This window comes from Pseudochaenichthys georgianus, unplaced genomic scaffold, assembly GCF_902827115.2.
Source record: "Pseudochaenichthys georgianus unplaced genomic scaffold, fPseGeo1.2 scaffold_438_arrow_ctg1, whole genome shotgun sequence".
Lineage (NCBI taxonomy): Eukaryota > Metazoa > Chordata > Actinopteri > Perciformes > Channichthyidae > Pseudochaenichthys > Pseudochaenichthys georgianus.
In genome coordinates this window covers 108,060-124,932 of record NW_027263003.1, presented here as the reverse complement: position 1 = coordinate 124,932, position 16,873 = coordinate 108,060, and the positions used below count along the sequence as shown (strand labels likewise).

At 42.5% G+C, this 16,873-nt stretch overlaps 1 protein-coding gene across 1 annotated transcript in view; it reads left to right on the top strand.

Moving 5' to 3' along the window:
- Positions 1–13,673, top strand: part of acox3 (acyl-CoA oxidase 3, pristanoyl) — a 46,321-nt gene extending 32,648 nt beyond the window's left edge. The window contains exons 16-19 of the mRNA XM_034078501.2: positions 6,152–6,326; positions 6,417–6,484; positions 6,586–6,672; positions 12,949–13,673. Coding sequence (XP_033934392.1) covers positions 6,152–6,326; positions 6,417–6,484; positions 6,586–6,672; positions 12,949–13,068 — 450 coding nt within the window. The 3' untranslated portion in view covers positions 13,069–13,673. The remainder of the gene's footprint in view (positions 1–6,151; positions 6,327–6,416; positions 6,485–6,585; positions 6,673–12,948) is intronic.
- The last annotated feature ends 3,200 nt before the right edge of the window (positions 13,674–16,873 follow it).

The window sequence follows — 16,873 nt, the reverse complement described above, 5'->3', positions numbered from 1 at the left end:
ACTACATTTATTTTACAACTTAAACTACGTTTCTGTATAGATTTATATTTGTCTGCAGTTTAGATAATAATTTCAGTCAATTTGTGTGTGTGTAAAAACCATAGACTGTATATATAAATGGACGTAGTGTCCGTGACGTCACCCATAGGGTTCTGCAGAGTTGCCGTGAAGCCCTTAGTAGCGGAGTCGGCCACTAACGGCTCGACTGTGACGTCAGTCTAATCCCGCCTGCTCCAAATAAGGGCAAAGAGGCGGAGCCGAGGTGGGACCTGCTGCCTCCGAACTGGAAGTAAACAGAGCTAGCTCAGGCTAAGAAGCTAAGCTAACATGAAATACATGCATACCAAGTTACTGCTAACAGTGTAGTTCCCCTATATAAACGTTACATTCATAATCAAATGAGACAATCTGCAAGAGAATTAGCTGTATTTTGTTATTCTTAATGCTTGTCATTCACACGTTGAGAAAAGACGGACTCCACCGCCCGGACCTAACGGAGCCGCAGTGGGCTAGCTCCGGGACGCCGGCTGGAGCTAGCCCCCTGCGGCTCCGTTAGCTCCGGCGGCCACCACTGGGATAATTGGGTCCCCTATTAACATTTGCTCCCGTTTAGCATTATGGGCGTCATAGCCATAGACTATACAATTCTTACCCAAGGCTGAATCATAAACTAAGATGTATATGTATTCATAAAGGGCTACGTTCTTAGCTGGCTAATAAGTAACAAGCTAAGCTACCAAGCACACAAACACCTGCGAACGGGTTAACATGTATAATATTATCATTTTAGACTTCTTGGAAGTTCTGTTAGTACATTCAAGCGCACAGCACGACATTTTAATTGTTTGGTATTTGTAACAATATTCCCTAAAAGGCACAATCACCACGAACACGGCTAAAGCTAAAGGGTCAAGTACAGTACTATGACTAACTAACGTTGTAGCCTCTATGGTTGTAGCCTAGCAGAGTGGACAAGTTGCTGTTAGCTGCCAGTGAGGCATGTACGTGTCCATCAACGTGACCACGCCCTAATTAATGCAAAAGCTTTAAGGCTTAATATTAATTAAACAGATGAGTTGAGAAAAAATGCACCCCCCACACAGTAGTCATGAAGGGGGAATCTAACTATACAGAGAATATGGTTTTTTGAACCACGATGTAAACATGTTTATTTCTGCTGTAAAGTTGGGCATTTTAACATGGGGGTCTATGGAAATTGCTCCCTTCTTAAACCTGCTCCTACTGGCCACTAGATGAACTGCAGTGTGTGGCACTTCCGTATTGGCGTCCCGGCTCTTCCCCAGTTTGCTGCTTGGTAAAAACATTTCACAGTATCTCAAATATTTTTATTTATTTCAAGTTTTTTCCAATGAGTACAGTTACTCGTAATAGTCTAAGTACACTTTCCTGTTCATAGTTAAATACTTTGACTTAAGAATCCTTCTCAAAGCAGATCTGAACACTACAGCTGTTTCTTAAGTAATGTGTCTGGAGCTACTCAGATGTTGGCATATTATTACACATTCTGAGCCATTAACTCCCACTTCTTAAGTAAACCCTTGCCAAACTAAAGCAGGATTAGATTCTCCTTCCAGAGAAGAAGAAGACTCTCTGCGTTGTGTCTCCAGGCCGTCTCATTAGAAACGGCAATAAATGGAGTTCGGCTAGGTGGAGTTTTGGACAGTCTTTACAGAGCCGGGCTGCCGTAATCTGGTTTGAGTTATTGTACCACAGATGCATGCTGGAGGTTACAGTGTCAGATGGGTGTTGTAGTTCTGGGAAATGTATGTATCACTGGATTTACTCATTTGGTTGTTGTTTTGGCCATTAATATGACAAATGCACATGTATTGTTTTTAGTCCAAGAAGGTTCAGTTGGATTACATTTGTACCGAACAAATTAAACCCAATTTTTAAAGGTGGGGGAGAAAGCTGCTCGAGTGCGCTAGAATTTGAAAATACACAGCCGGAAAATACCTGCCACTTCCTAACAAGCCCCTCCTCCAACACACATGAACGCGCACATGAACAATGAGGGCACGAGATCAGTTTGTGCACAGATGGAAGGCTGACAGGCAGGTAGGCATCCAGTTACTTTAGCCGGCTCAGATGATTGGTCGTGCTTTTTACAGCGCCACAGCTTCCACTGATGACCTTTTTTAATGGATTTTTTGTCAAAGCACTTCAGATATTCATTGCTCTCTGGATGCTCAGAGCATTCCATGGAATATAACACAAAGTGTATCTCGAGCCGATTTCTCAAACTTACCTACCCCACCTTTAAATGATTTTAAACAGATTTGTTAATCAATCAATCAATGTTTATTTATATAGCCCAATATCACAAATGTTACATTTGTCTCAGTGGTCTTCACAGTGTGTACAGAATATCAGTATGACAATACGACACCCTCTGTCCTTAGACCCTCTGTCCTTAGACCCTCTGTCCTCAGACCCTCTGTCCGTAGACCCTCACATCGTACAAGGAAAAACTTCCGGAGAAAACCCAGTTTAAAGGGGAAAATGGGAGAAACCTCAGGGAGAGCAACAGAGGAGGGATCCCTCTCCCAGGACGGACAGACGTGCAATAGATGCCGTGTGAAAATTGAAAAGATAATACATTTTCAACATAGGTAGTCCAAATGTTTGGAAATGCATGTGTGCATAATAGGAAGATGAATCCACGCGGATATCCATCCAGGACTTATGATCCAGGGCCACAGCCACGACTCACGATCCAGGGCTCACTAGCCAGGACTCAGGACCGCAGGATCATCCATGACTCCGGATCCCGGTGTGTATATAGAGACCAAAAAGAAAGACATGTGGGGAAGCTGGGTTAATGGATTCATCAGGCTTGATGGATAAAGTATAGTTGAGTATCATCCGCATAACAATGAAAGTTTACATAATATAATATTGCCTAACGGAAGCATATATAATGTGAACAAAATAGGTCCGAGCACTGAGCCCTGTGGCACTCCATGGCTAACTTTGGTTTGCGTGGAAGATTAATCGTTAACACGTACAAACTGAGAGCGTTCAGATAGATAGGACCTAAACCAGCCTAAAGCAGTTCCCTGTATGCCAACTAAGTGCTCTAGTCTTTGCAATAGGATATCATGGTCGATAGTATCAAATGCAGCACTGAGATCGAGCAAAACAAGAATAGAGACAAGTCCCTTGTCTGAGGCTATTAGAATGTCATGTGTGACTTTAACCAGAGCTGTCTCTGTGCTATGATGTGTTCTAAAGCCAGACTGAAAATCTTCAAATAAATCATTGTTTTTTAAGTAATCACACAACTGTTTTGCGACCGCTTTCTCAAGAATCTTTGAGAGGAACGGAAGATTAGAAATAGGTCTATAGTTGGCTAAAACCTCTGGATCGAGGTTGTGCTTTTTAAGAAGCGGTTTTATCACTGCTACTTTGAATGATTGTGGAACATAGCCTGATAATAAAGACATATTCATAATATTTAATAAAGAGGTGCTAATTAATGGAAAAACTTCCTTCAACAGCTTAGTTGGAATTGGGTCTAACATGCACGTTGATGGTTTAGAAGAGAGAATCATTGAATGTAATTGTTCAAGGTTTATGGCTGAAAAGCATTCTAGTTTACTATCTAGTGTAATATTAGAACTTACGTTTCCGGGAGCTGTTGATAACACTATACTGGTCAAAGGCAAGAGGTCATTAATTTTGTTTCTGAGCGTAACAATTTTATCGTTAAAAAAGCACATACAATCATTACTACTGAGTGCTATGGGAATAGAAGGCTCAATCGAGCTGTGGCTCTCTGTCAGCCTGGCGACAGTGCTGAAAAGAAATCTTGCATTATTCTTATTCTCATCTATTAATGAAAAGTAGTAGGCTGCTCTCGCTTTACGCAGTGCTTTCTTATATTCATTGAGAGTAATATGCCAAATTAAACGAGATTCTTCAAGTTTAGTGGAACGCCATATCCTTTCAAGTTGTCTCGACTTTTGCTTTATTTTGCGGGTTTCGGCATTATGCCATGGAGCTAATCTATGTTGTTTTATTTTCTTCTTTTTCAAAGGAGCAACAGAGTCATTTTATTCGCAGCACATCTGTAGCACTATCAACAACATGATCAATTTGGGGTGGTGTACATTTTGTATAAGTTTCCTCCCCTACATGCAGACGTGCTATCGAGTTAAGTATTGGTGGAATCTCTTCCTTAAATGTGGCTATAGCACTAACAGATAGGTTTCTGCTGCAAGAGCTTTTGACTAATGCTTTGTAGTCTCGTAACAGTACTTCAAAAGTTACTAAGAAATGGTCGGATAAAGCAGGATTATGCGGTTCGACTAATAGTTGCTCAATTTCAATACCATAAATCAGAACAAGGTCGAGAGTGTGATTATAGCAGTGGGTTGGTTTATTTACACTCTGACAGAAACCAACAGAATCTAATATAGAGTTAAATGCAACAGTAAGGCTATTTTTATCATCGTCAACATGAATATTAAAGTCACCTACGATAATTACTTTGTCTGTTTTAAGAACCAAAGTTGATAAAAACTCAGAGAATTCTGATAAGAATTCTGAATAAGGACCTGGTGCACGGTACACTGTAACAAATAAGATTGGCTGCAAAGTTTTCCAGGTCGGATGCGTAAGACTAAAAACGAGCCTTTCAAAGGAGGTATAATTTAATGTTGGTTTAGTATTGATAAGTAAACTTGAGTCAAAGATTGCTGCAACTCCACCTCCTCGGCCCGTGCCTCGAGCAATATGAGTGTTGACATGGCTGGGTGGAGTGGCCTCATTTATGCTGACATGTTCTTCATGTCTCAACCAAGTTTCAGTGAGACAGCATATATCAATATTATAATCTGATATTAAATCATTTACCAATATTGCTTTAGATGCTAGAGATCTTATGTTTAAGAGACCACATGTAATCTTCCTGTTTTGTTGCACTGTAGTAGTTATTACATTTACTTTTATTAGGTTATTATGTATGACACCTCTATTAGGTTTTACCTTAAATTGTCCTTGGGCAGACACACACAACGCTAATATTGGGTATTTTATTGGGTTCGGGATTCCTATGGATGACTGCCTAGGAGAGAGCGCAGAGAAGCGTGTAAGACTGCGACTCTGCCTCCTGGTCTCAACTCCAGTTTGTCATGGATCATCCACAGAGCCCTGAAATGTTTGCCCAAATGAGATCTGCACCTTCCAAAGTAGGGTGAATGCCGTCTCTCTTAATCAGACCAGGTTTTCCCCAGAAGGCTGTCCAATTATTTACGAAGCCCACATTGTTTGCTGGGCACCACCAAGACAACCAGCGCTGAAATGATGACATGCGGCTATACATGTCATCATTGATCAGATCGGGGAGGGGACCAGAGAAGATTACGGTTAACATAGTTTATTTCCTGTTCATTGCCTGTCATTCACATTCATTGCTAACGAGCAGGCTAGCTAGTAGCTTGCTCGTTTGCAAAGCTGAATATATAGTTGGGATATCGGAAGCTTTAATAATCATTTTCATCCAAACCTGTGGAAAAATTCTTTCCTTCCACACCATTATGTGTTACTGTATTTACACTATTCATGCTCCAGGAACATTGTGCATTCATCTGCATTACATTAATGATTTAAAATGTTTAACAATCCCATTTATTGTGAATCCTGCCTAATTCTTCTATTGCAATCCCCGTTTAGGAAAATGTTATGAACATCAAAACATACCACAATATATATAATATTACAATATTCGAAGTCTAGATTTGTAGTAATTTCTACTTTGGTGAAAGGAAATCTGGAGGCTCTGGCGTGCGAATAAGGCTAGCTTAGCATGCAGCTTCATGCTACTTCCTGCAGGAGGCAGTGTTGAGCTGAATGTCTTTCTTGCTCGAGTGGACAGCAGAAATAAAAAGTACAATACTAGTTTATCAATCCCAATTTGTAAAGTAGACACAATAAATAAAATAAACAATACAAGTACATATATACATATCCACACTAGAATGATAATATAAAATATAATAGATATTCCAACATACTGCTCATACAATATAAGTATAGGAGGCTATACACATTATACAATCATGCATTGTAGCTGCTGTTTTTGTATTTAGAATGTACTGTTTTAATGTTCCACCTTGTGTGTGTTTAGGTGTACTCCTCTCGTACCCTGGCGATGGCCTACATAGAACACAACTGCCTGCAGAGGTTCCATGACCTGACCGTTGATGAGGACACACCGGCTGATCTCAGACCTGTTCTCAGCCAACTGTGTGCTCTGTACGGGCTGTGGAGTCTCAGAACACACATGGCCATACTTTACCAGGGTGTGACTGCACTCTTTAAACTGCAAACATCGATGTACGAAGCATGTAGTATATGTGTGGTTCCTGTAACATGGCTCTGTTCCTGTGCAGGCAGCTATCTGAGTGGAAGGAAGCCCGCAGAGCTGCTCCAAACGGCCATTCTCACTCTCTGCTCCCAGGTACTCCAACACGGCGTCCTCTGCATGCTACAGCTCTCCGCTCATACCCTTTGAAAGTGTAAAGTACATTCTCCACGATGTCTGCGTTGTGTGTCCTGTAGCTGAAGGACGATGCCGTATCGCTGGTGGATGTTTTCGCCCCCACTGATTTCATTCTCAACTCACCTATTGGCTATGCTGACGGACAGGTAACCAATACCTCCAGTATACATTAAGTGTAACTTTGTTTAAGCATGTTTAGTATTTTCCTAGACATGTCAGACCATCATATGTTGAATGCTCTTAACATGTTATCAGCACAGCTAGATGAGTCTTTCGGGCAATGGCACAGCGTCAGTGTCTTTGTGTCATTGATTTAATTTGAGAAGTTTCAGTCTTTGATGAAACTTTGAATGTGATTTTTCTTCGTGACCCCGTGGAGCGTAAAGCTGGAGTAGTGTATATATGTTTTAATAAATCAATAATACTAATTCCGGATACTATACTGCAGGCACATTACAGAAGTAATGTAAAGGACTTTTAAAACTTGCTTTTTTTTCTTATTTTGTTTTCAGATCTTTGATTTCAAGAAAAAAATATATATTTTAAAAAACAAAAACAAATAGAGGCGGTGCAAGTAAAATTAATAACTAATAAAAAACATTTTGAAAAATATAGGGACAGTGAAGAAAAGAATGTTTATTAATTGTTGTCTTCATATTTTTGCATTTGTAATATTAGCAGTAATTGTTTTGTAATTGGCCACAACCAACAGATATTTATAACTAAAATAAATATGATGTATTAGCTTCAATTTATATTGTTTGTTCAAATTAAAACAATATTTCTATCAGTTATTTTAAATGTAAAATGAAATCTATAAAATAATTTTGTTGCACTCTCCAGACCCCAGACTGTATACACGTTCAGCTATGGGCAAATGATTACTAAATGATGACTACATCCAGTGGGCACTCAAAATGATATTAATATTATTAAATACATGAATTAAATAAATTGTACAAGCATAGATTTGTAAAATGTTTAAATGCATGGTAGCTGTGAACACAGCGACACCCATCTCAGTGACTCACGAACGGGCCCTACAGTGGTTTTCCCTCACTCCCCCTTCCCATCATGCAGTCTGCCTGTTACTCAGGTTCCGTTCAGAGCTCTGGCTGCTGCCTCTCCCTCTTCCAGGAAAACACACCAGCGTGCTCTTTTGTTATAAATGCCCTTTGACAGTTGTTGACACTGACCCTCTGCACTGTCAGAGCTTCCTGTGTCATAAGAAGGCTTAACTAATGTGTGTTCTGCCTGAGAAGAGCACGTCACGTGGACCCGCAGTGTATTCTGTGTCTCTGCGTCAGCCACACGGTTCACCCAATTTATTTTAGATGCTAAATTGGTCCTTGACTGCAAGATATTGCAAGTTTAATAACATGTATAGTATAACAATGCTAATACGGCTAACTTCTACTCAGTCTTGGCTGTTCACGTCTTTCTGTGGGTCTTAATTATGGATACATCGGATCAAAACAAGGGCGTAGGAATAATGAGCCGAACTAAATAGAAAATAAATTACCAGGCAATATAAGGTTTGGTGTTGGAGACATTTCTTATTAATTAGAATGGTTTTAACAGCAGGATTGAGTGAAATAGGATTAGTATACATCACCATGACAGTCTATTGTCAGCCAATACATAAATAAGAAATATGTTTTCTTTTGGATCTGAGTTCAATAACAAGTAGCTAGTATAGTTCCAGTGAAACAAAGAAAAGATAAAGACAGGACATGTACTTAACGTGTTAAAGGGGCCCATTAAGGCTCGTGATCAGGTGATCAGGTGTACATCAGTATGTAGTGTCTCTACTTTAAAGAGTCCTCTCCTGCTGATGTTCAGGTGTATATCAGTAGTGTCTCTACGTTAAAGAGTCCTCTCCTGCTGATGTTCAGGTGTATATCAGTATGTAGTGCCTCTACTTTAAAGAGTCCTCTCCAGCTGATGTTCAGGTGTATATCAGTACGTAGTGTCTCTACTTTAAAGAGTCCTCTCCTGCTGATGTTCAGGTGTATATCAGTGTGTAGTGTCTCTACTTTAAAGAGTCCTCTCCTGCTGATGTTCAGGTGTACATCAGTATGTAGTGTCTCTACTTTAAAGAGTCCTCTCCTGCTGATGTTCAGGTGTATATCAGTATGTAGTGTCTCTACTTTAAAGAGTCCTCTCCTGCTGATGTTCAGGTGTATATCAGAGTGTGTAGTGTCTCTACTTTAAAGAGTCCTCTCCTGCTGATGTTCAGGTATATATCAGTGTGTAGTGTCTCTACTTTAAAGAGTCCTCTCCTGCTGATGTTCAGGTGTATATCAGTGTGTAGTGTCTCTACTTTAAAGAGTCCTCTCCTGCTGATGTTCAGGTGTATATCAGTATGTAGTGTCTCTACTTTAAAGAGTCCTCTCCTGCTGATGTTCAGGTGTATATCAGAGTGTGTAGTGTCTCTACTTTAAAGAGTCCTCTCCTGCTGATGTTCAGGTATATATCAGTGTGTAGTGTCTCTACTTTAAAGAGTCCTCTCCTGCTGATGTTCAGGTGTATATCAGTGTGTAGTGTCTCTACTTTAAAGAGTCCTCTCCTGCTGATGTTCAGGTGTATATCAGTATGTAGTATCTCTACTTTAAAGAGTCCTCTCCTGCTGATGTTCAGGTGTATATCAGTATGTAGTGCCTCTACTTTAAAGAGTCCTCTCCTGCTGATGTTCAGGTGTACATCAGTATGTAGTGTCTCTACTTTAAAGAGTCCTCTCCTGCTGATGTTCAGGTGTATATCAGTATGTAGTGTCTCTACTTTAAAGAGTCCTCTCCTGCTGATGTTCAGGTGTATATCAGTAGTGTCTCTACGTTAAAGAGTCCTCTCCTGCTGATGTTCAGGTGTATATCAGTATGTAGTGCCTCTACTTTAAAGAGTCCTCTCCAGCTGATGTTCAGGTGTATATCAGTACGTAGTGTCTCTACTTTAAAGAGTCCTCTCCTGCTGATGTTCAGGTGTATATCAGTGTGTAGTGTCTCTACTTTAAAGAGTCCTCTCCTGCTGATGTTCAGGTGCATATCAGTATGTAGTGTCTCTACTTTAAAGAGTCCTCTCCTGCTGATGTTCAGGTGTATATCAGTATGTAGTGTCTCTACTTTAAAGAGTCCTCTCCTGCTGATGTTCAGGTGTATATCAGTATGTAGTGTCTCTACTTTAAAGAGTCCTCTCCTGCTGATGTTCAGGTGTATATCAGTAGTGTCTCTACTTTAAAGAGTCCTCTCCTGCTGATGTTCAGGTGTATATCAGTGTGTAGTGTCTCTACTTTAAAGAGTCCTCTCCTGCTGATGTTCAGGTATATATCAGTGTGTAGTGTCTCTACTTTAAAGAGTCCTCTCCTGCTGATGTTCAGGTGTATATCAGTGTGTAGTGTCTCTACTTTAAAGAGTCCTCTCCTGCTGATGTTCAGGTGTATATCAGTATGTAGTATCTCTACTTTAAAGAGTCCTCTCCTGCTGATGTTCAGGTGTATATCAGTATGTAGTGCCTCTACTTTAAAGAGTCCTCTCCTGCTGATGTTCAGGTGTACATCAGTATGTAGTGTCTCTACTTTAAAGAGTCCTCTCCTGCTGATGTTCAGGTGTATATCAGTATGTAGTGTCTCTACTTTAAAGAGTCCTCTCCTGCTGATGTTCAGGTGTATATCAGAGTGTGTAGTGTCTCTACTTTAAAGAGTCCTCTCCTGCTGATGTTCAGGTATATATCAGTGTGTAGTGTCTCTACTTTAAAGAGTCCTCTCCTGCTGATGTTCAGGTGTATATCAGTGTGTAGTGTCTCTACTTTAAAGAGTCCTCTCCTGCTGATGTTCAGGTGTATATCAGTATGTAGTATCTCTACTTTAAAGAGTCCTCTCCTGCTGATGTTCAGGTGTATATCAGTATGTAGTGCCTCTACTTTAAAGAGTCCTCTCCTGCTGATGTTCAGGTGTACATCAGTATGTAGTGTCTCTACTTTAAAGAGTCCTCTCCTGCTGATGTTCAGGTGTATATCAGTATGTAGTGTCTCTACTTTAAAGAGTCCTCTCCTGCTGATGTTCAGGTGTATATCAGTGTGTAGTGTCTCTACTTTAAAGAGTCCTCTCCTGCTGATGTTCAGGTGTATATCAGTGTGTAGTGTCTCTACTTTAAAGAGTCCTCTCCTGCTGATGTTCAGGTGTATATCAGTATGTAGTGTCTCTACTTTAAAGAGTCCTCTCCTGCTGATGTTCAGGTGTATATCAGTATGTAGTGTCTCTACTTTAAAGAGTCCTCTCCTGCTGATGTTCAGGTGTATATCAGTATGTAGTGTCTCTACTTTAAAGAGTCCTCTCCTGCTGATGTTCAGGTGTATATCAGTGTGTAGTGTCTCTACTTTAAAGAGTCCTCTCCTGCTGATGTTCAGGTGTATATCAGTGTGTAGTGTCTCTACTTTAAAGAGTCCTCTCCCGCTGATGTTCAGGTGTATATCAGTATGTAGTGTCTACTTTAAAGAGTCCTCTCCTGCTGATGTTCAGGTGTATATCAGTATGTAGTGTCTCTACTTTAAAGAGTCCTCTCCTGCTGATGTTCAGGTGTATATCAGTACGATTTGACCACAACCTTATCCTGCCAAGTTCCTCAGCAAGTCTGTAACTTTCTGGAATCTTCATTAACCCACATAAACAAACTTCCTCTTCAGCTTCGTAACACATACTTATTGAGGCTGTGGGCTGTTTTTTTAAATCAAATCTGTTTCAGTTGTGACATTTGGAAGGCCAGCAGTATGTTTGTTTTATTCTCAAGATGACAGCTTTGTCTCTTCTTGTCGTTGGTTTGTTTCCAAAAGGACAGGAAGTGATGGCGACCGCTCAGAATATACAGAAAGGCTACTCTACCCAGTGGCGTCGCCTGGCCTGGGCGTTCGGGGCTTTAGGCACACCTTCATATGATCATTATAGTTATAAAAAAACAAGAGAATAAAGGAAAAACAGTTATGAAATACTATATGGCAGTAAAACAAGAATACAGTTTGAAAGGGGAGTGATTTGTAAAATATCCATAAAGAAAAAGAACATCTGCTTCCAGTTGTGTGTCATCTGGGTGTTGAGAGAGGTATCCATAGATCTCTTCATGTTGCTCTCAAAGTGCACCAGATTGATGCTTTTAACTTCAATATTTAAAACAAATCTTCCCGGGGGAGCATCCCCCCGGACCCCCCTAGAGGAGGTGAGGCACCCCACTCATAAAAAAATAGCACTTTACCCCTGCCTATATGCCGTGAGCTGATTATCGAGCCTTCATTGTAACAGTCGGGTGTACTGTGTGTGCAGTAGAACATTCCACTGTAGCGCCGCAGCCGCCACTGTGGGCTAAGCCCCGAATGTGTTCAGGTCCAGGCGACGCCCCTGACTCTACCGTATCAAAAAATTCCATGAAGATGTCTAACCAAGTCCCAACCAAAAGGTCAATACAAACAGGATGTTGCTCTGTTATACATATATAGAAACACTGAGCATGTTCTGATGTGCTGGGCTAATGTACAGCAAGTAAGCTAGCTCAATATACTTTCGTCTGTGACTGGTCTTATGTGATTCCAACAGACTGGATCTTCAAATCCTGAAGAAAAGCTTTGTTTTCCTAAATGTTTCCGAACTGTAACCCAACACAGTACGCTAAAGCATGCTAACATTAGCAGCTAACATGTTTTTTAGAAAGGCCAAACAATCAACACCTTCCAAACCTTTAGGAAAATGACTTTCATTTTAAGTAAAGTGCAATGAACGTGCTTTCACATTTAAAGAAACGCGATCCTCTCCTCATGCTAAGCTATGGTTGCTAAGCTATGTTTGCAAAATAATGTTTGGGGGGGGGTTTGGTTTATTTTTGACACATTAACATCTGTTAGCAAAATAATTATAAAGACTGTAGATAACATCAAATGAACACCCAAAGAGGATAGGCTAAACAGTCAGAGGGAGGATTCACAAGAACAATACACAGGATATTGTCATTACTTGAGTATTGTCATTGGGGTTGGGCGATGTGTTACCAAACTTTCCACAGTTAGAACAACAACGGTCCATGTTCCAAAAACCAGATGGATGTGAAAATGGGTCATCTATGTTTTCCATTTTGGAGGCCGAGCATTTGATTAGAAAATAAAAAAACAGTCTTAATTTCTACGATCACAGAACCATAAAGGTCTTGTGATCTTTAGACCAATGAAAAGACAGACAATTACTGAGGGGTATGGGAGGTGTCGGAGGTGTCGGAGGTATTGGACTCGACAGGATCCTTGATCCCCAACCACATAAACTCACATTACGACATCCCAATAGAACGGTGCATTAGCAGAACGATGTCTAAGAAAATAAAAGGTTACAACAAACTAAAGACTGGATCAGAACGGTCAGTGACCTCTTCTCCTTGTTCTCCTTCACGTAGCTCTACAAGAACCTGTGGTCCACAGTGATGCAGGGCAAGCAGGTGATGGAGCGGCCTTCATGGTGGAAGGAGTTCTGCTCCGACAAGCCGGTGGTCGGGTCCCTCCGTCCAAAACTCTAGAACCCCGAAACAATCACGGCTCCACGACGTGTCCGAGAGCTGGAATACAGTGCGTGCCTTCACAGAACTCCAGCTATGCACTTTGAAGTGTAGTGTCCCTGTGCACTAATGCTTTGCCAGAAGCCTACAGGGCCACGCTGCACCTTAAAGTGAAATGATGATTCACTGACGTAAGTCTCATATCCATAGTCTCTCACCACAAGAGCATTTTGTCTTTAATCTACGGTGGCGACTAAGTGTCTGTAAGATCTGCACGTGTGAAATGTAGACATTGCATTTGGTAAACATGTGATTCTGTTCTCAAGGCATTTCTTTCTCATATTCCCTTATGTTTGATATCATGTCTGCAAGAGTTGTATTGCATTTGATCTCAATGTTTTCTCTAAACAAAAGAATATATTCTATGTTTTTAAATGATTATTTCTGACCATTATATGTAAAAATCTTACTGACCTTTATCCTATAAAATGGTCTCATATTACAACAAATAAGTGACCTTTAAACTGATTTTACTGTGACTTCATACTTGATTTAATATTATGTAATTATGAGATAATAATTATTTATTCAGAGGACGATTTAAATATTTGCAATTCAGTGTTTTGTTTTGTTATAAAAATAATGTAGAATAAATTATATTACTAATACAAATAAGATGTCTTTCAGGACACTTGAGATCTGTGCAGTGTGCTTGTTGTTTCCAGGGAATCGCACGATGCACGATGTATGGAGCACCTGTAGAAGGTCAGGATGCTCTCTATGGAGCACCTGTAGAAGGTCAGGATCCTCTCTATGGAGCACCTGTAGAAGGTCAGGATCCTCTCTATGGAGCACCTGTAGAAGGTCAGGATGCTCTCTATGGAGCACCTGTAGAAGGTCAGGATCCTCTCTATGGAGCACCTGAAGGTCAGGATCCTCTCTATTGAGCACCTGTAGAAGGTCAGGATCCTCTCTATGGAGCACCTGTAGAAGGTCAGGATCCTCTCTATGGAGCACCTGTATAAGGTCAGGGTCCTCTCTATGGAGCACCTGTAGAAGGTCAGGATCCTCTCTATGGAGCACCTGAAGAAGGTCAGGATCCTCTCTATGGAGCACCTGAAGGTCAGGGTCCTCTCTATGGAGCACCTGAAGAAGGTCAGGATCCTCTCTATGGAGCACCTGTAGAAGGTCAGGATCCTCTCTATGGAGCACCTGTAGGAGGTCAGGATGCTCTCTATGGAGCACCTGAAGGTCAGGATGCTCTCTATGGAGCACCTGTAGAAGGTCAGGATCCTCTCTATGGAGCACCTGTAGAAGGTCAGGATCCTCTCTATGGAGCACCTGTAGAAGGTCAGGATCCTCTCTATGGAGCACCTGTAGAAGGTCAGGATCCTCTCTATGGAGCACCTGTAGAAGGTCAGGATCCTCTCTATGGAGCACCTGTAGAAGGTCAGGATCCTCTCTATGGAGCACCTGAAGGTCAGAATCCTCTCTATGGAGCACCTCTAGAAGGTCAGGATCCTCTCTATGGAGCACCTGTAGAAGGTCAGGATGCTCTCTATGGTGCACCTGAAGAAGGTCAGGATCCTCTCTATGGAGCACCTGAAGGTCAGGATCCTCTCTATGGAGCACCTGTAGAAGGTCAGGATCCTCTCTATGGTGCACCTGTAGAAGGTCAGGACCCTCTCTATGGAGCACCTGTAGAAGGTCAGGATCCTCTCTATGGTGCACCTGTAGAAGGTCAGGATCCTCTCTATGGTGCACCTGTAGAAGATCAGGATCCTCTCTATGGAGCACCTGTAGAAGGTCAGGATCCTCTCTATGGTGCACCTGTAGAAGGTCAGGATCCTCTCTATGGAGCACCTGTAGAAGGTCAGGATCCTCTCTATGGAGCACCTGTAGAAGGTCAGGGTCCTCTCTATGGAGCACCTGAAGGTCAGGATCCTCTCTATGGAGCACCTGTAGAAGGTCAGGGTCCTCTCTATGGAGCACCTGTAGAAGGTCAGGATGCTCTCTATGGAGCACCTGTAGAAGGTCAGGATGCTCTCTATGGAGCACCTGAAGAAGGTCAGGATCCTCTCTATGGAGCACCTGAAGAAGGTCAGGATCCTCTCTATGGAGCACCTGAAGAAGGTCAGGATCCTCTCTATGGAGCACCTGAAGGTCAGGACCCTCTCTATGGAGCACCTGAAGAAGGTCAGGATCCTCTCTATGGAGCACCTGTAGAAGGTTAGGATCCTCTCTATGGAGCACCTGTAGGAGGTCAGGATGCTCTCTATGGTGCACCTGTAGAAGGTCAGGATCCTCTCTATGGAGCACCTGTAGAAGGTCAGGATGCTCTCTATGGAGCGCCTGTAGAAGGTCAGGATCCTCTCTATGGAGCACCTGTAGAAGGTCAGGATCCTCTCTATGGAGCACCTGAAGAAGGTCAGGATCCTCTCTATGGAGCACCTGAAGGTCAGGATCCTCTCTATGGAGCACCTGTAGAAGGTCAGGATCCTCTCTATGGTGCACCTGTAGAAGGTCAGGATCCTCTCTATGGTGCACCTGTAGAAGGTCAGGATCCTCTCTATGGAGCACCTGAAGGTCAGGATCCTCTCTATGGAGCACCTGTAGAAGGTCAGGATCCTCTCTATGGTGCACCTGTAGAAGGTCAGGATCCTCTCTATGATGCACCTGTAGAAGGTCAGGATCCTCTCTATGGTGCACCTGTAGAAGGTCAGGATCCTCTCTATGGTGCACCTGTAGAAGGTCAGGGATCCTCTCTATGGAGCACCTGTATAAGGTCAGGATCCTCTCTATGGAGCACCTGAAGGTCAGGATCCTCTCTATGGTGCACCTGTAGAAGGTCAGGATCCTCTCTATGGAGCACCTGAAGGTCAGGATCCTCTCTATGGAGCACCTGAAGGTCAGGATGCTCTCTATGGAGCACCTGAAGGTCAGGATCCTCTCTATGGAGCACCTGTAGAAGGTCAGGATCCTCTCTATGGAGCACCTAAAGGTCAGGATCCTCTCTATGGAGCACCTGAAGGTCAGGGTCCTCTCTATGGAGCACCTGAAGGTCAGGATCCTCTCTATGGAGCACCTGTAGGAGGTCAGGATCCTCTCTATGGAGCACCTGAAGGTCAGGGTCCTCTCTATGGAGCACCTGTAGAAGGTCAGGGTCCTCTCTATGGAGCACCTGTAGAAGGTCAGGGTCCTCTCTATGGAGCACCTGTAGAAGGTCAGGATCCTCTCTATGGAGCACCTGTAGAAGGTCAGGATGCTCTCTATGGAGCACCTGAAGAAGGTCAGGATCCTCTCTATGGAGCACCTGAAGGTCAGGATGCTCTCTATGGAGCACCTGTAGAAGGTCAGGATCCTCTCTATGGAGCACCTGAAGAAGGTCAGGATGCTCTCTATGGAGCACCTGAAGGTCAGGATGCTCTCTATGGAGCACCTGAAGGTCAGGATCCTCTCTATGGAGCACCTGTAGAAGGTCAGGGTCCTCTCTATGGAGCACCTGAAGGTCAGGATGCTCTCTATGGAGCACCTGAAGAAGGTCAGGATGCTCTCTATGGAGCACCTGTAGAAGGTCAGGATCCTCTCTATGGAGCACCTGAAGAAGGTCAGGATCCTCTCTATGGAGCACCTGAAGAAGGTCAGGATCCTCTCTATGGAGCACCTGAAGAAGGTCAGGATCCTCTCTATGGTGCACCTGTAGAAGTTGCAGAGTATCCTGGAGTCCATGTTGAACCTCCTCAGCCTGCGGAGGAAGAAGAGCCGCTGTTTTGGTGATGGTGGTGGTGTGAAGAGTCCATGTCAGGTCCTCAGTGATGTGGACCCC